Here is a 19,346-nt window from a genome sequence, read left to right on the forward strand (position 1 = left end):
TTTCCTAAGGATGTCTGGCCTTGTGTTGGAGCCTGATAAGCAAGGTTTCAGGCACTGAGGGCTGGAGCTCTTTCCATCATTCCCTGACATCAATCAGCACACTTCCTCTTGGAGATGGGCCTTCTCACAGATAAGAGGAGGCTTCATATTCCCCGACTTATTGGCATAAGGAGAAATAGAAATAGCATAAATAGAAAATATCCTGTGTTTGGCAAAGAGGTAAGAGTCCCCAGCCACTACGCAACAGGAATGGCCTGAAAAGGGAGGTGGAAAGGTTTTGATTTTCCCAGAGAGGCAGAGGCTCTTCAGTAAACAAAGGCAATTAATAAAATGCATTGCTCAAGGAAAGGTGGGGGGAACCTGGGCTCAGTGACTAAGCAAAACAAATCTCAAAAGCAATTTTGCCAGCTGCTAGGATGGGGCAATTTTAGCCAAGGGAACCACAAAGCCAAAGGATGGATGCATATCTGCATTGTACATACCCGGGGTTGTAAGTGCATGCTTCTTCCAATTGCCAATACCATTGGATATCGAGTGGTGGAGGAACGGCATAGACAGTGCATGTCAGGGTTTGCATTGAGCCATAGTGGTAGGAATCCACAGGGGCAATCAGAGATTTCTCACCGATCTGGGGTGGAACTAGAAAGGAAGAAAATGCATGTCTTGGGCAGCTCATTGGACCTTAGGAAGGCAAGGAAGAGGTTCTGAATGACTAATGGCTCTTTTTTTTTTTAAGGTAACTGATTTTGCCCTTCATATACATACATGCATACATTAATCCATACATATGTATATGGTATCCCAAATATCTTAGTGCAATTTTAAACTTTATTTCAGAAGTATAAATACTATAAACTTAATCCCTTCCCCCCAAAAAACCCCAACACTTAAAAGGCTAAGTTTTTTTACATCCTTATTTGGTTTTGTGAATGTTAAATAATAAAATTTTAATTTTCAGTTTCTTTGAGGGCCAAAATTATAAATGCAGTCCTTTCAGTCACTGAACAGAAGCTGTTAAAAGCATCTATGAAGTTTGAAAACTGCCTACAGCAGTGATGTCAAGATCAAAAAGAAATGGAGGCCACTAAAGCACACATAAATATCCCTGTGGCCACATAAAGACTTAGAAAACCACATATTATGTATATTTTCTTGTATTTATATTTGTTTTGTTAAATGTTTCCCAATTACATTTTAATCTAGTTCAAGCTACACTTGGGGATATTATGGTCTGTGTCTGCCACCTCTGGTCTAGAGAAATTTATAGCAGAAAATGGGGGTTGTGTTGAATTTAAATGAAAAAAAAAGGTTATGATTTCAACAAATGGCCTTTCAAATGTTGTTTTTAGCATTTAAACTTCTGAAGTTATTAAAGTTTAATGCTGTGGTCACATTGCCTTCAAAACCACATGTTATCTACATTCTTTTGTATTTGCATTTATTTTGTTAAATATTTCCCAATTACATTTTAATCTAGTTTGGGCTACACTTGGGAGCATTGTGGGTTGTATTTAACACCTATGATCTAGAGCCATTTATGGCAGAAGATGAGGATTATGTTGAATTTTAATTAAAAACACAACAATTATTTAAAATGTAAACAAATGGTCCTTCAAATGTTTTTTGTAAATGTGTTATACTTCTGAAGTTATTAAAGCTTAAAGCTGTTGTAAGACTTTTGGGACATTATAATAAATAAGGAAATTGAAACACAATTAATTGATTAATTGACTAAATTAATTGATGATTAATTGACTAAATTAACACATATGTATATATGTATGTTTATCATATGTGTATTATATATATTTATACGTACATACAAAACTATCTTACTCTTGGACTAGGATGTAGGCAACCACAACTCTTCTGATCGCTCATAATTAGTGGTACAAATTCAGAAGTCACCTAACTCACTGGGTCCCAATCTGCTTATTTGTAAAATTGGGATGATAATGATACTTGCCCAACATTCTTTATAGAGTTGTTGAAGGGGCCAAATGATATAATGGATGTGAAAAGTAGAAAGCATTACATAAATGCAACATAGCATCCTCATTCTCCTTTTCAACTTCCCCATGTCCGATGTCTTTTTTCAGATAGAGGTGATAATGAGAAACACTTTACCTATTATTAACAATCCAAAATTTCAGACTCTTTAAATTCTGCCTCTTTGACATGTTCATAACCTGAACATAAATTTAGTTATTTCTTGCATACTACTGATAATGTAATTTAATTCACTGTCCACCTCCCCTTCTTCCTGGTGAAATGGAGAACCACCACTGCCACTGAATTCTAAGATCTTTCCGGCTTTCCCATCAGTCCTGGCTCTATATACTTCACACTTATGGCAGTGTCATCTGAACTACTGATATACTTAAGGACCCTAAAGTCATACGAAATATATTAGCTTAGAAAACTCTCAGAAATTGGTTTCTCCAGCAGGACTACAACACAGCAGACAGACTGAGGGCAACAGAAGGGATGGTTAGGGTGGATTAGGATGTTGAGAGAAGAAATTACAACAGAGATTTTTAATGCCAGGGGAAGGAAGACAGAAAATACCACAGCCTCAAATAAAATTCAAGCTTCTCTCCCTTCTGCAAACTCAAAGTTACTCCTGACAAAGGAATGATTTACACTGAACTTGATATGGAAACAACAACTTATGAAACCTTCCATAATACAGAATTGTTGCTAGGATGGCTGATAAGAAGTAAGATCAGCAAAAGGTCACCAATAAATTTATAGAGAGAAGCCTGACCCTCCCCCCAACCCCACCATCCTATATTTGTAATGCCATGTACAACTGTTCAAAATTATCCTGGACAATTGTACCCAGCCTCCTTCTTCTCACTATGCTGTCAGATGTCATTCTAAGTTTTACAGAGTACTACTGTCCCAAAAGATCATTTACTTATTCTAAGCTAGAAACTGATATGAATACAATCAATATGCATTTCCCTCTCATTATACTCACTTCACACTACCCTAGGTAAGCTTTCAATTCAAACTATTTGATCTTTCCTAGATGTAGATTGGTGCAATGGGAGAAGTCATTTCATCAGTCAAACAACAGATGGAAAGGGTAGCAGAGGGAATGAGGGAATTGACTCAAAAGGAGAAAGATGCTCTTTACAGTAACTTTCAAAAAAGAAGAGAGAAGTCAAAGCTCTGGGGCTCACCGTTCACCACCAGAGAGACCACATGGCTCTGTCTCGCCTTTGTGATGGGGTTGGTGAGGAGAACAGTGTAATTTCCTGCATCCTTTTCACTTGCTTCTGTAATTGTCAGAGCATGGCCAACTTTAACTGTATGGTTGCTTTCAATGGCCTTTCCATGTTTGTACCTGCAAGAGAAAAAAAATTGTGTCCCTGTTATGGGATAACAGGGTGCCTTTATAGAAAAAATACTTGGGACCAATTTCTGATATTTACCACTTTATTTCGGGTGGTGGATAGCCCACATACTTCACCGGAATTCTGACCCGCTCACCCAATTTGGCTTCTACCAAAGATTCCATTCCACTGTGGAAGGCAACAAAAGGCTTTTCTGTAAGAAAGCAATTGTAGAAATAGTTGAAAACCCTCAGCATTCCCAGTACAGCAAGAAATTTAAATGTCAATTGGTTGGAGTGGGTTGTTTTGGTTTAGTTTTAGTTTTTCTTTACTTCCATGAAAAGCCAAGTATGTGACAGTCTGAGATGCCTTCTCAGAAGGGACAAGCAGGTCTAGAGTGTACATCATGGTATGGTACCATACAGGTAATCCACAGCCACAGCTTTTTAGCCAATTTAAATGAATTTAAGTTCTAGTTTCCAGGGACTAGTCACCGAGGATTGTAGCATGGCAAAGAGTCTATAAAAGCAAGTTGAGCACATGTAACATGGTGTTCTATGAGATCACCAACTTAGATAGCACTAATAGGATTGGAACAGCCTCGAAAGCATATAATGACTTGCCAGTAGGGGAAGGAGCCAACAAAAGCCACAAGCTTTTTTGGGAAAGACTCAATTGATTCAAGGGGACTAATGTCTTACCATGGACAGTGACATATGTACTGTTTTTCTTGGTCATCAGCCCACTAGAAGCTTCACAAATGTACCAGCCTTGATCACTCCGGGTTACATGTTCTATAGTCAAGGTGCTTAAAAATTTCTTGAGCTCACTTCCAAATGGAGCTTTCAGATCCCGTATTTCAGGCTGAAAAGAGAGAGGTTTACTCAGGGACATGCTGATAAATGTTAAATAGCGAGCTCCCCCTTCTCCTAAAATAAGGTTTACTTAGCACACTTTTAAGCTTAATTTGCATTATTAATATTTTCTCCATCTCTTTCTTAACTCTAGACAATCAATGAAACAATAAGTGGACCCTTGATTCCTAGCATTCACACTGCTTTTCGATGTATAAATGTTCACACTAAAAATTTAACAATTGGCTCTTGATGCTTTAATTCAGCTGCCATCCTCAGAATAACATTCCCTCGTAAGCTTCCAGCTACTTATGTAATAACATATTTTGTCCTACCACTAGGCATTTTGTCCCTTAGAAAATATTATTTAATAAGATTCACTCTTGAACCCTTAATATTAATGAGACATCAATTGTATTTGGAGCAAGAAGGATTAGACAACAGCAGGTGAATTAGAAGTAAGACAAAGGCTCTAGCCAAGAGTGCAATATGAAGAGAAACCCAGCCAAGAAGAGTAGAGTCCAGTATGAGTTGATGTCACCCCTACCCCACCTCAGAACTCCCAAGAGTAGTAAACAGAGCCATGACTTGGACAGACAGCAAAATAATATACAAAATGGAAAGGGGCAAAAAGAATTTTTTTCAGGAGGAAAAAAATAATGAACATTGCCTGACAGTAACAGAGAAATGAACACAATTTCTGTCAACTTCCCTTCACTCTCTTCCTCTCTATCTCTCACTCCCAACATTGGGTACTATATGTTCTATAGTCTCTTTCAAATTTAAAGAGATTCCTAGAGCTGATCTGGCTAGAGGCCATCACATCTCACCAGGGTGAGTCCCTCCCAAGGATTCTTATCAAGGTATCTGGAGGTCTGGTTTGCTTTGTAAGCATTACCTTCAAAGAAGGAGATTCCCAGCGAAAGTGAATCCCTACATTGAGTTCTGTCCTTGCTGTGCAATTCAAAACCAGCTTTTCTCCAACAGCCAGTTCCACACTGTGGGGAGGACTCAGAGCCAGCTCATAAATTCTGTATCCTACCGGAATTAAATTGGGGAAAAAAAAGAATGCAAGAGAAAAAACAATTTGAAGCTTGGGTACATGTTCTTTCCAATTTATGTAATAACACACTAACTTTTAAAATTTATTGATGCTTTGTTCCTGAGGGATTTCTCCGGGTCATAATTTCTCCCAGGAACCCGAATCAGGTCCACAGGCTGGCCCATGGAAAGCTAGTACTGTAGGACCCAGTACCCCCACCACCACCACCATAGATTCTTGGGCTATGTGACCTTGGGCAATTTGGCCTTTCTGGATTTTAGTTTTCTCATCTATAAAATGAGAGGATTGAACTAGATAGCTTACAAGGTTTCCTTCATCTCTGAATCTATGATTTGGTCATCATTAGGTAGGAACAATATGAAAAGTAATTGTCATCTTACCAACAACTACAACGATGTACATAAGAGACTGGTAGCTTTCGTCATTGATTTTTGCCTCACAGAAGACCATGCCTGCATAACTTATCATGTAGCTGGGAAGAGTGAAGCCTATTTTGCTATCCCAGAAAATTTTTTCACCATCAGGAACAAACTTTTTTTCTGGATACTTCTGGGAAAACATTAAGGACATGGTTAGTTGGCATCTCAAAGCGAAAACTATACAACTATAACCTGGATGAATTTTAATTAAGCTCTTCTCATTTTGTTTCCTATTTGAAACCTACAAATTGTCTACCTAATCCAACTAAATTGGCTTTTAAATTCCTTGTTGAAAATTGCCCATGTGAACCTGAAATGCTCTAGATCAAGTGTTTGTACCTAACATTATAGAAAACTATAGACAAAAGGAGAAACTTTGACTTACTGCATAAAGTGACACGTTGAGATTTGCTATGGATCCAAGGCATGGGATTATGACAGTTTTGTTTTTATTTTCTGTGATGTATATGACTCCATGTTGGTCACTCACTGATGAAATAAATGGAGATCTGTAATCTAAAGAAATGTTTCATTCTATTAGTGAATGTCACTTATAGTGCATTATGATGCTGTCAAATAAAACGTTCCATTTTCATTGTCATCTCTATTATCATTTCTTAATACTACTGGGCTTTCACCCCCAGTTGGCAAATACTGACATTCCTCTTCCTATTTAAAAGATGGTGAAATTAGTGTCATAGCTATTTGAGCTTACATTTTCAAGATGCCAGGATAGAACTAGTCCTTCTTCCATGAATTCAAGCAATGAAGACATTGAACTTCAGTTGATTTCTACCTTCTACATGAAGTCTTGTCTGATCCCTCCCCAACTTCCCCACCTCCACCCCAACTTGTTCTGGAATGGCACAGTGAAGATAGAACAAAACTTGGGGACTAACTTTCACTGTGAATATCCTGCTTATGATTTGGAACCAGGACAAAATGGAACTGTTAGTAAGCTCCCTCACAAAACTTCCCGGTATTTATTCTTTATAAATTGATATATGCAACATGTTGTTCTTTATCCCTTAGGGTAAAGTTAGTCCCCAATCTCTTTTCTTTCCCCTCACCTCCATTTCCCTCCCTTTCCCTCCTTCCATCCCCTCTTCTCCCCTTCCCTTCCTTGCCTCCCCCCCCTTTCCCTTCCTTTATGTCTGCTACCAACTAATCACTATATGGTTTTGCCATAAAAGTGAGTTACTTTAAATATGTGGGCATCAGTGTCTACAAGATAATCAATACCATGTTTTTAATTCTACTAAAAGGAAACTTTTGAGCTAGCTCTCTTCAGGTAAATAATGCCCACTAAGGGTAGGGACCTAAAAATATGAGGGAATAAATTTCAAATTAAAATTTTAAGGTCAATAATATAGAAGAATGCCATAAAATTACATTGTAAGATTATGAAGGCTAAATGCCTACCTCATACTAAATGAATATCTTAGGACTGAAGTATTCTATTCAGACTCAAGGGAGCTTCTATCCGATAGATGACAGATACCCAGAAAATGTCCACTCACACAAGCAATTCTGTGACCAGAGAACTTGGAGCATACCCAGTAGAAAGGGGAAGAAAATCCTTCAGAATTTTAGCAAAGGAGTAGAGAAAGATTTTAATAGTCTTTCAATCCTGAACAAAATGTACAAAACACCTTGGTGGAAAACCACTCTTATCCCTTCAAACAGGGATGGTTTGGTCTAGAGGAAAGACAAAGTCAGCCATTGATTTCAGTGGCGAATTGATGAATGGCTTTGCTTCTCAGACCTGATGCAGTATGTATTTCAAGCCACACTGATGAAATAACAGTTAAAATCTGGGTGAGAGGAAGGACAGCACTCTTCTCCATCCCCATCCCCCAAACTGGAGAAGCTCTATTTCCTCTGCAGCTGCAGAGGACAGAAAAGCAGGAGGTCTGACTTTTGCCTCTCAATGAGACACATGTCATAGCAAGATCTGATGGGGCCAGGGCCCCACTTCCTAGCTCTACCCACTGTGCTGAGGAATTGGGTCAGAAGACTGAGGAAGCAAAGGTGGGGAGACAACCCGAGGCCCAAAGCAAGAGGTTTGGAGAGCTGTCCAAGGGGAGCATCCTGCCAATACTTTTCCCACTGTAAGTCCTCATGACCCCAAGTTTGGACAGCTCAACTCCTAGAACATTCATCACCTTGGACAGGACACGGCATTTGAAGGAATCCATGAAAGAGGAGGAAAGTTTGAAATAAACAGTATACTGACCTTCTTGGTATAACATCCTACCTTTCATCTGTATGCTACAAAAATATGGCATGACTTCCCTTACCCATAAAGGACATGCCCCTGGGAGCTGAATTAACTCTTGGATGCCATTAAAAGTTTCTTTGGCAAGCATTTTCTATTTCAATGTCTCTCCTCCTCCCCACAAAAGGAAATAAACAAAAAGGACCCAAACAACCACCCATCCTCCCCAAACAAAATATTTACTGTTACTTTGCAAAATGAATTGTCACATGTCTCTACACTTCCTGACTTGAGAGAAGGAAATATCAAAATATTATAGGAGAGGTTCTCCTTGTAACATTTCCAGCCAGGCTGAGAGCAGGAAATCCTTGTAGTCTCTAGAGATAGGCTGATCTCTTCAGCCTGCCAGATCAAAAGAAGCCAGAGATTCACAAAGAACTAAAGCATCTCCCTCCTGAAATTTGCCTGATATGGCAATTTAGAGAATGGTCTTTTAACTTAGGAGAAGGCAGTGGGGCTAGGGAGGTATGCAGGGAGAAGGGGTTCTCTGGTACAGGGAGCCCAAGAGATCTTACCAGAAGCATTCTATGCATGAGTTATGTCTACACCTGGTAAATGTAATGAACATTCTTAAGTCTTGTGCAATCCAGTGGTGGCATATGTTATTTTGTGGTAATTCCCATTACTTCAAAGAAAGGCGAATGTTGCACAATTGAAATGCAAATGAGACACACTCTTAAGATCTGAAGGGCTGATTGGAGTCTTTCTCTGCAAATGAAATGCTTCTTTGAAAGGGGAAATCTTACCCAGTCATATTAAGGGAACATGGAAATCCTCAATATAGCCAAGCAAAACACTAGTCACTGTGCCTCAAATTTAATTTGAAACAGTTTGCTGATGATGTCTTCTTGGCATAACCAAAACCAGCAGATTACACAGCACTTAGATGCTGTGTGTGTGCAACAAGGGAATTAGGGCCACCCTGGGTCTCAGTAACAGAAATCCTTGAGTATGACAGTTCATGGAAGTATGATACATTGGAGAGAGCATTGGATTTGGAGTTAAAGGACTTGGGTTCAAATTCCATCCTTTCTATTTCTTATTAGTATGTGACTTTGACCAAGATCCTTCTCTTGGAGCCTCACTTTTTTTATCTGTAAAATGAAGGAGTAGGACAAGATAATGCCTGAGGTACCAATTAGCTATAAATCTAGAATCTAATTTTGAGTTATGAGTCCTATAGAGCAAGATCTTTTCATTCATGCATTGTCTCTGATATTACAAAAGCTAAACTCTTATATGGCCTGGAACTTTTTAAACTACCCTTAAGTCCAGTGACAACATTTACTCAATAAGCAAAAAATAGGATCATTAAAATTTTTTCTCATAAAATACAAGTGAAACATACACATATGCACATGGTGCTCCCATGGAAGAGCTCTTGATTCAGCTGTTATACTTTCTCCCTCAACTTCACCCCAAATCTTCCTAGACATAAGATTTCAATTAGGCTGCACACCAGAAAGCTCTTAGGGAAGGTGGGAGTGTCATCATGGAACATTATAAACATGGATTAGCCTCTGCCTTTGGAACAAGAATGAAAAACCAATGTAGTCAAGGAAAAGAGCATTGCATGGACCAAACTGAAACAAATGAATGAGACCTGCAGTCACTGAAACTATTTTGCATGAGAGGAATTTTATAGTTTCTGGCATGCAGATAGCTTTTAGAGGGAGGCTTTTGTCCTGTTTAGTTCTCTTGGTTTCCCCCTTTGTCCTGGGGCTGGGAAATCATACACGAGTCAATCATAACCACTCACCTTGAACGTAGACATAAATGCTTGAGCTCACATCATTGTCTTGGTACAGGCACTTGTAGGCTCCAGTATCATTTCCTATCACTTTTGTAATTGTGAGCATCTTACAATAGGGACCATCCCAGCAGTCAGTCACCACTACCCGATTATCAGAAGTGCTCTGATTGTTGGGCCACAGCCAGTCCAAGTCCCTCTGGCCCCTGAAAAAATCAATGGCTCAGGATTAGACTACGGAATCCCTCACTACAAAGCTTTCTGCTAACCAGAGACAAAGTATTTGTGCCTGAATATTGTATGGGTTATAAAGTCATCATTACTTCAAGGCTTCCTTTCCAAATTCTCATGCAAGAGAATGCCAAAGGAACTGATTCAGAAATTCCCTCAGACAACTTTGCTTTCATTCATTCATTTACCTACTCAAAAAAGCGAGGGCCCTATCTGTGCAAGATTCAAAGAGGAAGCTGGCATGGTCCTTGTATCTGTGTCTGTTCTAATAAAGTTTCGCATTTGGGTTTGGGTTAAAGTTAGATTTGCTTAAAGGCAGCTAGCTGGCTTCAGAGCCAGGAAGATCTCAAATCTTGCCTCTGAAACATGCTGTAACTCTGAACAAATTATTTAACCTCTTAGTGCTGAAAATACAGTTTGCAGAGAAGCGTTGACCTTTATTGGTAAAGGAAATTCTTCACTGGAAACACCTTACACCAATGAAATCATAAATCTTGTCCTTATTGCCTATCCCCCCACCATTTCCATAAAACTATGTATATTTGCCCCAGTAAATCTGACCTTCTACAAAGAGCTTAGTAGATGGGATTTTATGGAATCCTTTTCCTGAATGGATACTTGAAAAAGGTATATCCTGGCCTAGCCAGGAAGAGAGGACTAGAGGAAGAATGTCAAACAATTTTCCCCCCATAGACTTGTCCCTCCTAGATCTTTATCATTAGAGTGAATATCTACACTAATAAGATCACTGCTCCAGTGGGAGTATTAAAGTATAGAGCACACTGACAGAGACTTATGCTTAATAAGGATTTATGGATCAGTGTCCCAAAGGCTTTACTATAGGAATGCATCTGGTTCAAGTGATTTAAGGTTGGATTTACCCATATGGCTTTTCTAGATATAGCAACTGTTTGCTATTCAGTGAAACAAGAACCGTTTCAACAAGTGCTTAATAAGACTCTTTGTAGATTTCTAACCCAAAGTGGCATGGCACAATTCTTGCACCATTCTCTGCTTCCTTAGAAAGTACACTTGTATTGATATATGTTGGGGGAAATCCCCAAACTCTTCTATCTTCCCTGCTGAAGAATGGCTTAAAAACTCCCTGAACATACCACTTCTGTCAGTAAAGAAGTCTGTTTACCCAATTAGCCAAATCAACAACACGACTTGTACAGTAGAAAGCAAAGACAGGAATTCCAAGACTGCCAAAGAACAGTCTTTTATCTATGAAGAGTGTTTACACAAGAATACTCATGTACAAATGCTGAATTTTCACTGCTACAACCAGAATTTGATCAAGTTCTCTGAGAGGGAGAAGGGAATATGAGCTGTGAGGTTTGGGGGAAAATTCACAATACTTTAGGGACCATTTATGGGGTCATTTGACCCAAGTGTTTGGTCCAAGACTTTTCTATATCCATTTGAGCCAGTGTCTAACTAAGAATATCCACATCTTTTGCTGTTCACAGCAAGCAGCCAGTGCACAGATAGTCTAGGTTAATTTTCATCTCATGACTTTTTAGAAAGGGATCTCCAAATGCCTTTAACAAACAAATTAGGAACAATGAATTCATGAAATCTAGAGGATTGTATTTAAATAAAGTCCTTACCTGCAAGTAATTTGAAGACTTGAATTTGCTGTTATGGTAAGTATGTCCTTTTGTGGGCTGATAACTGGGGTATCAGGTGAAGCAATGGGCAAACCTAGAGAGAGAAAAATGTAGTCAGAACATACTCAACAGGAAAAGGCTCCCCCAAACAGAGCAAACTTCTTGCTTTTGGACTGATTACCCTTTAGCAATTCATTGTGTCAAAACTAAAAAGTTACTTTTCACCATTTCTAGTAAAAGTTCACAAGCTTTGTCATAACAGGAAGAATGGGCAGATGGTCATAAACTAGGAGAGCAGCTCAGGGATTCATGGAGCGAGGGTGGAGTTCCTGTTTTCCTGCCTTGCCAACTTCAAGGTCTTACAAAAGGATATGGGACATTGAAATAAAATGAACCTTCATTTGATGAGCTCACTCCCCTGGGAAAGTCTTGGGCTACATTTCTTATAAAATGTAGGATATACACATTTGCCTAAACTGCTGATTAATGAATCTTGCTCTGAAGGAATTTTGTGTTGTATGAGCAGAGTTCCTTTATGCAATCTGGGGAATCTGTGACCCTGTCTCATTTTCCTTTATGCCATTTAAAAAATATTTCCTCTCTTAACTAGGTTGAAAATGTGGCTCAGGGTAACTGTCTTTGAGAAGGAAGTGGAAGGGGGCCCGAAAGAAGGGTTCAGGGGGAAACTTGCACATTATTGAATAATGTACAGATTAGCTCCCTAGAGACACAGACAAGAATTCCAACTAATGAATGCAGGGCCAATGACTCACAGTTTTGGGCACAAATTGATAATACGACAAGGTTGTCCAAAGTTTGAAATCAGAACAATTCCATAGGAAAGTTTGTTTACTATATCCTGTTCTGCAGAAGAAGAATCAAATCCTACATTCATTGCAAGATGCTCTTATGTATAATCTCCTGGAAATTTATCTGATGAACAACAACTGAGTACAAAATTGGTACTGTTTTAATGAGTGTAACTGGCCATAAGTTTATTGGAAATTATCAATATGATGTCTGTCCATTAAAATGATCCCCCACAAATGAATCACTTGAAAAAAGAATCCATTATTTGGGTGCTTATTAACATAAGTAGGTGGCAATACAAGAAAAGTGAAGCAGAAAGGGTAGGCATTTATATCTTATCCCATCTCATCTGATTCAAAGGCACAGTCAGTGTGAATAATTGAGGCTAAATAATCCCTTTCCTTATCCTTCCCCTTCTTTCCATTCTGGAGGTAAGGCACATTTCTGCCTAGATTTTTGGATTAACCTTCAACTCCCTGCTCTACTTTCTTCTAGAATAATAATGTTCTTTTTTTTTTTTAAAGGAACTTAGATTCTGTTAATAGGTCCCAGAATGCATTTGGCATTGGTATAGGTATTGACTTAGCAGTGATCTCAACATCCATTATCAGCTTGATATTACAAAAGTTTTCATCAAGAAAGGAGCAGTTGCTTGTGACCAAGTGTATAGAGAAATAATAATGCTTTTCAAAAGCAATGTAAAATCTTACAAATGAGTTAGTAGCTTGCTTGTACTCAAGATAGCAGAAAAAAATTAATTAAGGTTAATATAGCATCTCTAAAGTTTATTGAAAAAACACTAGGCTGGATCTCTGAAAGGCATGTGAAATATTGCAAACACTGTGGATTTGCTTGTTTGTTTTGCTTAGCAATTTTTCTTTTCTATGGAGGGTTCTGTGGTATAAAGATATTAGGAGGGAAAATTTTAAAAATCCATACATTTTTTAAAAATTCCATTAGGTTGAGAAATACAATTTGGTGTTGGCAATGAAGAATAATCTATTCTATAGATATACCTTTGGAGTAATGTGATGAAAGTGGGGGGAAGGAGCGCCCCCCAAAAAAAGGTCAAAGATAAACTGGGTTGATCAAAGTTATTCAGACCTCATACAAACTATTGCCTATGTAGAAATCACCTAGGCAGTGTTTTATATATATATATACACACATGCACACACACAACTCAAAAGTAATTAATCCAAGAAAAAATTAAGACAGTGAGTCTAGGCTAGCTTTTTCATTAAAGAACTTCATGCTGCTCAATATAATATGGAGATTTAACTTATTAATATTATCATTCTGTTACTGTAAATACATGTTTCCATTAGAGTCAACACTCATTTTGGGGATTGGTAGTTATAGATTTGCATTTTCAAGACAAAATCTAGAGTAAGAAATGCTTATACTATTAGAAAGCTGCTTCTATTTTCAAAGCCATAACCAAAGCTAATTAATTAATTCTTCTGTTACTCTTCCCTGCTCAAATACGGAAGGAAAGACAACAGTGCTTCTGTCTGAAGAACTTGAAGGCAGCAATTATAAACCAATGCCACTAACTAAATCAAATCCTCTCCAAAAGCTCCCTCCCCACTGTTTGGTGGGCAAATTGCTCCCATTACTGAGGTGGGCCCTTCATAAAGGGAAAAGTCCTTTCCTCTAGGTTTACAAGAAACGCTTCTTTCTGAAATCCAAGCACCCTCCCCACTTTCTGAACCTGACGCTAGATATGAGAGACTGGAGTGGGGAGGAGGGTGCCTTAGCAACAAACGGGGCCGTTTGACCTAGTTCTCAGGGCTGGAGAGTCCAGTAATTATAAGGCGAATTCAATCAATGTAGACAGTCTGGATAATTGAGGAATAGGAGCCTTTTCTTCAAATGGAAAGAAAAAATCTCCCAACTCCCTAGTAGCAGGAATTATCCAGATAATTGCCTCACCTCTCTGTATCCTTTTGCCTCAGTGTAAACACAGAAGTATCTTTTTACTTTATAGAAATCGATAGAGTATGGCTGCAGGGAAACAACATTCCCAGCGTGTGTGTCTGGGAAGCCCCCAGAGGAGTTTAATGCATCGAGCTTGTATGTAATCTTAATCTTGCGGAAAATGCGGTTTCGGAGCCAAAACGGGGCAACGGGGATGGAAGGTGCCTTGTTCCGGTGGGGCCGATTTTCGGGGCTTACACTGCAAACAAAGGGATTTAAGTCTCGGAAAGGGGGCGCTTTGACAAAGCGAGAAGTGCTTTTGCAAGTGCAAAGTCCCAATCGAAGAAGAAGGCAGCTCGAGATGCCCGGGCCGGAGGAAGTTGCTCATGGGTCCCTGCCTGCTCCGCAGGTTTCCAACTGAGGGTCAGAGTTCCTTCCCGCAGCGGCTAGAAGAAAAGAGCCTCTTTCCTAGGACGTCCCGGGATGTGAAGGGGTGGGGTTGGGAGGCAAGCTAGGACCGTTTATCTCCTTCTGTCCCGCAGTTCTAGGCCCAGTAGCTACCCTGGCTCTTATCGAAAGTTTTCCCCTACTGTTCATGGCTAAGCCTGCCAGTCCTGAACCCCAAGCCTCGGGCCATATCTCTCCCCCTACTCACCCAGCAGCCTTAGAGAGGGGGCTGAAGGAATTGTCTTTGATCTTGGGCCTCTCTCCGGATTGAAGCAGAGTGGGAGTCAGATAAGCATCCCAGTTCCGCTACTTACACTCTGTCTCTGTGAACCCCAGGGCTTGGTTGGAATAGATTTGGAGAGTAAATGGCATCTTTATGAGTTCTGTACTTGGAATCGGGAAGCCCTGGGTTCGAATTCCTGTTTTTATACTCACTAGCTCTAGGACGATGGGCAAGTGACCTCTCTGGGGCTCAGTTCCCTTCTTTGTAAAATGGTCAATAGGAAACCTGTAGCTCTTACCTCACAGGGTTATCGTGAGGCTCAAATGGAAACCTTTATGTTAAGTGCTTTGAAAACTTCGAAGCACTAAATGAATACCAGGTATTCTTGTTTATATGATGAGCCCGAAGGTCCCTTCCAGCTCTGGGTTTGTTTGCCCGGTTGCGTGCTCCCCTGCACCCTTTAATCCGTTCCAGTCGCGAGCGTAACCTATGGGCTTATCCCGGTTCGCCTGAATGAAACCTTGGTTCCTAATTCGGATTCATCATAAGGCAAGATTGCCTTTCACTTGACTTCCTCTTACCTTCTTGGCCGCATCCACTGGCCTGGCCCCTGGCTTTTCCCTCGTGCTCGGGACTCCTTACCTGAGACCAGTTGGCTCTTCCCAATTAGCCACCAGAAGACAAGAAGCATCGGGGCGCTTTCCATTCTTCAGCTCTCGCAGGACGCAGGCTCCAGCATCCAGATGCTCCGGCGCCGACTCCTGTCCTGGGGGCTTTCTTTACCAGTTACTGGCGCTATGGGAGCCACTCCTCCGCCTCCAGTACCAGGAGCTGCCAGTCAGGGATGGAGGGAGGGAGAAGGCGCCGGGTGCAGATGCCTCCGGCTTCCGTGCCCGGGCTGGTGCCCCTCACTGGCGGCAGGGGAAAGCACCGCTCACTTAGCGCAGCGAAGATTCCTCATCCACCGAGAGATATTGCCCTGGCTCACGGAAGGACTCTGAGCTCGCGAAGGAGTACAAGTGATGGAAGGAGTAGGGAAGAGGAAATGGACCGGCCTGAGCCAGCTTTGCGCTCCTAGGGGCCTGCCGGGGAATCTGAGTTGGGTCAGCCCCTCCACCAGCTCCTCTTGTGAGCGCTCGGGGCGGAGCTGTCCTTTCTAGTTCGCCAGACCCGCCCCGTCCCGCCCACTCCTTGCCCCTCTACCCTACCTTGCCCAGGCTAAGATTTCACTGGACCTAGCGAAGAGGGGTCCCTGATAACATGGTGCTTTCGGATAGGCCCAGTCCAGGGTACATTTCCCAGTCTTTGATCCTTGCGATAGTCTCCAAAAGGGGTCCCCGTTGCACTAACACAGACAAAGCTTTGGCATAACAGAAAGTGCCCTGATGAAGAGTTGCAGACTGGCTATTACCTGCGTGATCCCTAGCAACGCACTTCTCTTGGGTTCGAATCTTTAAAATGAGGGTGTTGGACTAGCTAATCTAAAATTTCTTCAGGTTCTAAATGTTTCTTTCCTTCTCTTTCTTTTAAAAAATATATGTCACTGGATCTGGAGTCCCTTGAGATTCCATTGGGTGACCCTCCCCTTGGAGATGCTAAGGTGATAGGCAAAGGATGAGATGGCCTCCACGGTTTCCACAAACTGTGAATTAACACCCGGATCCTCTTGGCAATCTTCCCTACAAGAGTCCTAACTGTTGTTCCTTTGGGGTTCAGGAAGCCTAGAGGAATCTGGGGAGGAATTCGTCTCTAGAAAAGGAGGACAAATTTCATTCCGAGAAGAAGATTTAAATATAATAAGGAAGAGCTGCTAAATACATATAGGAAGAGGAAGGTCCTTTCTAAGGAGCACTTCTGCTTTTGGGACTAGAGAAGGGAGGAATTCAACCTAGCTCACCAGGCTTAAGATTTTGACTGCAGCCCTGATGGAGCTCTCATTCCTTTAAGAATAGGCTTTCTAAATAAAATTTACTAGATTATAAAACTGATGGCTGGTGAATTTAAAGAAGGGAGAACTGGACAGAGTTTTCGTCTGTAGGAAGTAGTTAGGACATAGACCTGGGATTTGCCTTCCCTGTCTCCTAAATAAATCTCACCTTCCAAGCCTATGTTATTCTCTTCCTTTCTGCTGCCTGTAAATTAGAGACTGATAGAATTCCAGAACTTCAAGAAAACTTTTGAGATGATTTAGATCAGTGGTGACATGTGAAAATGAATAATATATACCAGTGAGCAATATTATGCATTTATTCTGCTAGGCGGCTGTATGCTTATGTAGGGATATGCAGAACTCTTTAAATGATTTCTTGGTCCCAAAGGGATCACAGTCCACCACTTGGGGAGCCCTAGGCTAAGCTAACCATTCCTCTTCCATTTTAGGGATGAATAAACTGAGGTTGAAAGAGATTAGCTAGTTGATTTGCCCAGGGTCACATAGCAAGTTAATGGCAAAACTAGAAGTAGAAACAGGTCTACTAATTTCCAGGCCATAGCCCTAGACCCTTGATCCATGCTGCTACTACACTCCTCCTTCTTTGTCTAGCCAGAGAAGTTAGCTCCTCTGTATGTGGACCAGAAACATCAAACTCATGAAAATAGACATTCTCACAACTACTGGAGAAATGCTGACTCTGGTGACAAGGGCAGAAATGCCAGGGATTAAACTGAGGTTGTTCGGCCACACTTGCTGTCACATCACTTAAAAATGTCCAGGTTCCACAAACTATGAAAAAGTCTAAGAAAAAGAAATTTTACATCGCCAAATTATGACTTTTCTACTTTTCTGCTCTTATTTAACTGTTGCAACCATAATATAGTGTTTTTAAGAATTGATACAAATAGTATGAATAGTTCAGATGAATTAACACAGTTTCTAAGGGTGATAAGCACTCAAAAAATTTTTTATTAATCACAATGATGATGATCCATCTTTAAAATGCATGCCATCCCTTCATATTATTGCAAGTATATTCTCACTTCTTGTTATGAGAGGGGGGTTATTGTATAAGAGGTAATGGATCCAAATAGATGAATGATTAAAATATAAAAGGTTATGTTAAAAATTTTTTGAGAATGGAAGGAAGTGCCTTTCACAATTCTGTTTAGGGGGAGAATTCAAAAACAAACAGAAAATAGAAATGACCATAAAAGACTGACAAACTGTTTCAATATTGCAAATCTGAAAACTTTTGCATAATAACTCAATGAAGATAGAATAAGAAGGGTTGCTATTGACATGAGGAATTCCTTACATAAATTCTTAGACAAAGAGGATTCATGAAAATATATTGTAACAAGAGGTATTTTTTTTAATAAAAATCCTTACCTTCTGTCTTGGAGTCAATACTGTGTATTGGCTCCAAGGCAGAAGAGTGGCAAGGGCTAGGCAATGGGGATCAAGTGACTTGCCCAGTGTCACACAGCTAGGAAGTGGCTGAGGCCAGATTTGAACCTAGGACCTTCCATCTCTAGGCCTGGTTCTCAATCCACTGAGCTACCCAGCTGCCCCCAAGAGGTATTTCTTAAAAGGTTAATAGGCAAAGCTTATGAACAGGTAACTTTCTTTTTAAAAAGAAGTTATTATAAGCATTTGTTATTTCTCCTTCCAATAAAAGAAAAAAGAAAATGATTATAATAAGTATTCAGAGTTCAACAAAATACATTTTGACATTGGTCATATCCAAAAATGTATGTCTCATTCTGCATTTTAAGTTATCATCTCTCTTGCAGAAACTGGATAGTTCATTTACTTTTTAGTCCTTTGGACTTCATCAGAATTCTCAAATCTTTCAAAGTTGTTTTTCTTTTAAATATTTTTGGCATCATACAAATTGTTCTTTTGGTTCTGGTCATTTCAATCTGTATTAGTTCATAGATATTTTCCAACTTGCCTCTGAAATTGCATTTTGTCAATTGTTATGGGACAATCTATTACATTTATATATAATAATTTGCTTACTTGTTCCACAATAGGTGGATATCCACACTAGTTCTTTGCTTCTCCATGAATATCTGCTGAAACATTTTTGTACATCTTGGTCCTTTTCCTTTGTGCTTGATTTTTTTAGGTACAATGAATAGCAATTTTAAAAGGAAAAGTGCAAATTATCAGTATATAGAAAGATGCTCCAAATTACTAATAAGAAAAATTCAAATTAAAGCACTGCTAAGGGTCAACCTATACCTATTAGACTGACAAAGACGATAGATGAAAGTAGTAAATGTTGGAAATGACAATGTCTATAATTCAAGGAAACAATTTTATACTATGCTAAGAAAGTTACTAAATTATACATATCCTTTGATTCAGTAACACTCTTCCTGGCTTATAATATAGGGAGGTGAAAATCAGAGGTAAAAATCTAATAGCCATTTTCTCAAAACCCTTACTTTGTATC

At 39.8% G+C, this 19,346-nt stretch overlaps 1 protein-coding gene across 2 annotated transcripts in view; it reads right to left on the reverse strand.

Annotated features, from left to right (window-relative positions):
- Positions 1-16,098, reverse strand: part of KDR (kinase insert domain receptor) — a 49,601-nt gene extending 33,503 nt beyond the window's left edge. Inside the window, exons 1-10 of one of the 2 annotated variants that reach the window (XM_007496447.3) lie at positions 15,592-16,098; positions 11,550-11,643; positions 9,715-9,911; positions 6,063-6,193; positions 5,639-5,807; positions 5,094-5,233; positions 4,043-4,205; positions 3,441-3,555; positions 3,189-3,352; positions 483-639 (exon numbers count right to left, since the gene is read on the reverse strand). In XM_007496447.3, coding sequence (XP_007496509.2) covers positions 483-639; positions 3,189-3,352; positions 3,441-3,555; positions 4,043-4,205; positions 5,094-5,233; positions 5,639-5,807; positions 6,063-6,193; positions 9,715-9,911; positions 11,550-11,643; positions 15,592-15,655 — 1,394 coding nt within the window. In that variant the 5' untranslated portion in view covers positions 15,656-16,098. The remainder of the gene's footprint in view (positions 1-482; positions 640-3,188; positions 3,353-3,440; positions 3,556-4,042; positions 4,206-5,093; positions 5,234-5,638; positions 5,808-6,062; positions 6,194-9,714; positions 9,912-11,549; positions 11,644-15,591) is intronic. The other variant, XM_007496448.3, reaches the window with a different exon arrangement.
- Between the last annotated feature and the right edge of the window lie 3,248 nt (positions 16,099-19,346).

The sequence above is a fragment of the Monodelphis domestica genome, chromosome 6, assembly GCF_027887165.1.
Source record: "Monodelphis domestica isolate mMonDom1 chromosome 6, mMonDom1.pri, whole genome shotgun sequence".
NCBI classification, from domain to species: domain Eukaryota; kingdom Metazoa; phylum Chordata; class Mammalia; order Didelphimorphia; family Didelphidae; genus Monodelphis; species Monodelphis domestica.